General features: G+C 45.8%; 1 protein-coding gene across 1 annotated transcript in view; it reads right to left on the reverse strand.

Moving 5' to 3' along the window:
- Window positions 1-2,185, reverse strand: part of IGDCC3 (immunoglobulin superfamily DCC subclass member 3) — a 91,581-nt gene that overhangs the window by 35,123 nt on the left and 54,273 nt on the right. Inside the window, exon 5 of the mRNA XM_031059655.1 lies at window positions 1,399-1,536. Within this exon, the coding sequence (XP_030915515.1) occupies window positions 1,399-1,536 (138 nt within the window). The remainder of the gene's footprint in view (window positions 1-1,398; window positions 1,537-2,185) is intronic.

The raw sequence follows: 2,185 nt of genomic DNA on the forward strand, positions 1-2,185 counted from the left end.
TTTCCCATTCAGTAGCTCTGATTCTGCCACTGTGCTGCGAAGTAGCATGGAGAGGGTATTTATTTTTGGTGGAAGCCAATGCTGAGCTCAGACCATCCAGACAAACATTGCACAGCGCTATTACATCTTCATTATTGCACTGCTCTATAGAGACAAGTGTTTTGAAGAAGGTAATAAACACTTATAATTAAGGCAATTATAAAGTAGTTTATTATAGTTGAGCACTAACATAGAGCTGTCTTGTGTCCAAGAGAACCAAACCAGTGATATAGAGTATCTGGGGAATTTTTAAAACAGCATCAATCTGATGGTTATGGCTCTGGAGGCAAAAATACCAGTTAGTGGCATACAAAGGCTGATTTTACAAGCCACTAGAGGATGCAAGGAGGGAAAACATGGAAAAAATGTGCAACTGATACTGGATGCAAGTCCTCATTCCCTGGCAGGCAGCTCTGGAGTGGGAAATCACCCTGCCCATGAGCTGACCATGAACCTTGGAGAGCTGTGGGAGTGGAGTCCCACATCCAGCACAGCAGCATGAGACAGAATTATCCCTGTTTGTGCTTCACAGCCTCTTTGGGAAACACCAGGAGATGAGCATCCCAAAATTGATGTGACCTCGAGGACCACAGGATCTCCAGAAATCCCAACTGAACCCAACCCCACTGTGCACACAGGCAGAGTTACAAGCTCTGGGAGATAAAACAAAATTCATCAGCTCTTCACTCAGCACAGGTTTCTGTAGGGCAATGGAAGTGTTGTTCTGAGCAAAACAGTTTCTAAGCTATCATCACAAAGTTAGAATATAAAATAAACCTTAGAGAAACACAGTCCTTTGCTCCTCCTTGCTTGCATGATGCCATCAGACACTGTCTCTGGTTTCCATGCTGATTTAAAAACATATCACGGACCCCAGCAGCAAGCATTTGTTTTTTCAGGGCTTCAGATACACTTTAAACACTCTCTCCCCCTTAAAATTGTTTTAAAACTTCCTGAACAGGCAGCAAATTTCTTTCAAGTCTGTTTTTATGTGAAAGATGTGTTTGTGTATGATTTTGCTTCTCTAGGCCAACAGTGGTGATGTTTTTGATGCAGCAGCAGAAGATGCTGTCACTTGAGAAAAGATAAAATTATCACCTTTCATGAAACATCTACAGGTTTAACCAACCCACTTCTCTAACAGCTGAAAACAGAATCTTGGCAGAGAGAAAAAACAAAGTGTAGACATGAGGATAAAAAGCACTTCAAGCCTACAATTACCTTCTGGGAAGGGAGAGGGTGAATCAGTTGTTGTATAAAACAGTCAGTGGCACCTACCTATTTCCTACATGATGGCTATGGAGAGGAGAAGGAGGAGGAGGAGGAGGAGGAGGAAACCCCAGTGACCCCAGGGCTTACCGAGGCGGCTCCAGGAGACGATGGGCCGGGGGTTGCCGGTGGCGATGCACTCCAGCACCGCCGTCTGGTGCACAGTCAGCGTCAGGTTCTCCGGGCCCACGAGGATCATGGGGTCCTTGTACACGGTGGAGTGGGAGCCTGCAACGACAGCACCATCGTCAGAATGCTTCTGATTGCCTCTGTTTAAAGGGAACATCGAGGACTTTGGGCATCCTCTAAGTACATCTCTTCTAAGTACACATCCTCTTTCATCAGGAGCTGTAGTCACAGGAGGAGTAATGAGCTCAAACTGGAAGAGGGGAAATTGAGGTTAGGTATTTGGAAGAGATTCTTCCCTGTTAGGGTGGTGAGGCCCTGGCACAGGCTGCCCAGAGAAGTTGTGGATTCCATCCCTGGAAGTGTTCAAGGCCAGGCTGGGCAGGACTCAGAGCAACTCAGAGCACCTTCTAGTGGAAGGTGTCCCTGCCCATGGCTGGGGGTGGAACGAGATGATCTTTAAGGGTCCTTCCAACCCAAACGATTCCAGGATTCTAAATTATGTGGCTGGTGTAACCCTCAATAAATCTGAGATGTACATGAAACAAAAGGAGCACAGTGTTTGTGTGACAGTCACACTGAACACATTTTAAGTGTGCATTGATTATTCCTGGGGAAAACCCCTGAAGCAATGACCCAGCCACAAACAGCCCTGTTAACACCTGGATATCAACAGCATAAAGAAGGAACTGCACAGAGAAGATGTGCATGGTATATAAGGAAAACACAACATGAAAGACAGCAGGAATGC

Source organism: Geospiza fortis, unplaced genomic scaffold, assembly GCF_000277835.1.
Source record: "Geospiza fortis unplaced genomic scaffold, GeoFor_1.0 scaffold2, whole genome shotgun sequence".
NCBI classification, from domain to species: domain Eukaryota; kingdom Metazoa; phylum Chordata; class Aves; order Passeriformes; family Thraupidae; genus Geospiza; species Geospiza fortis.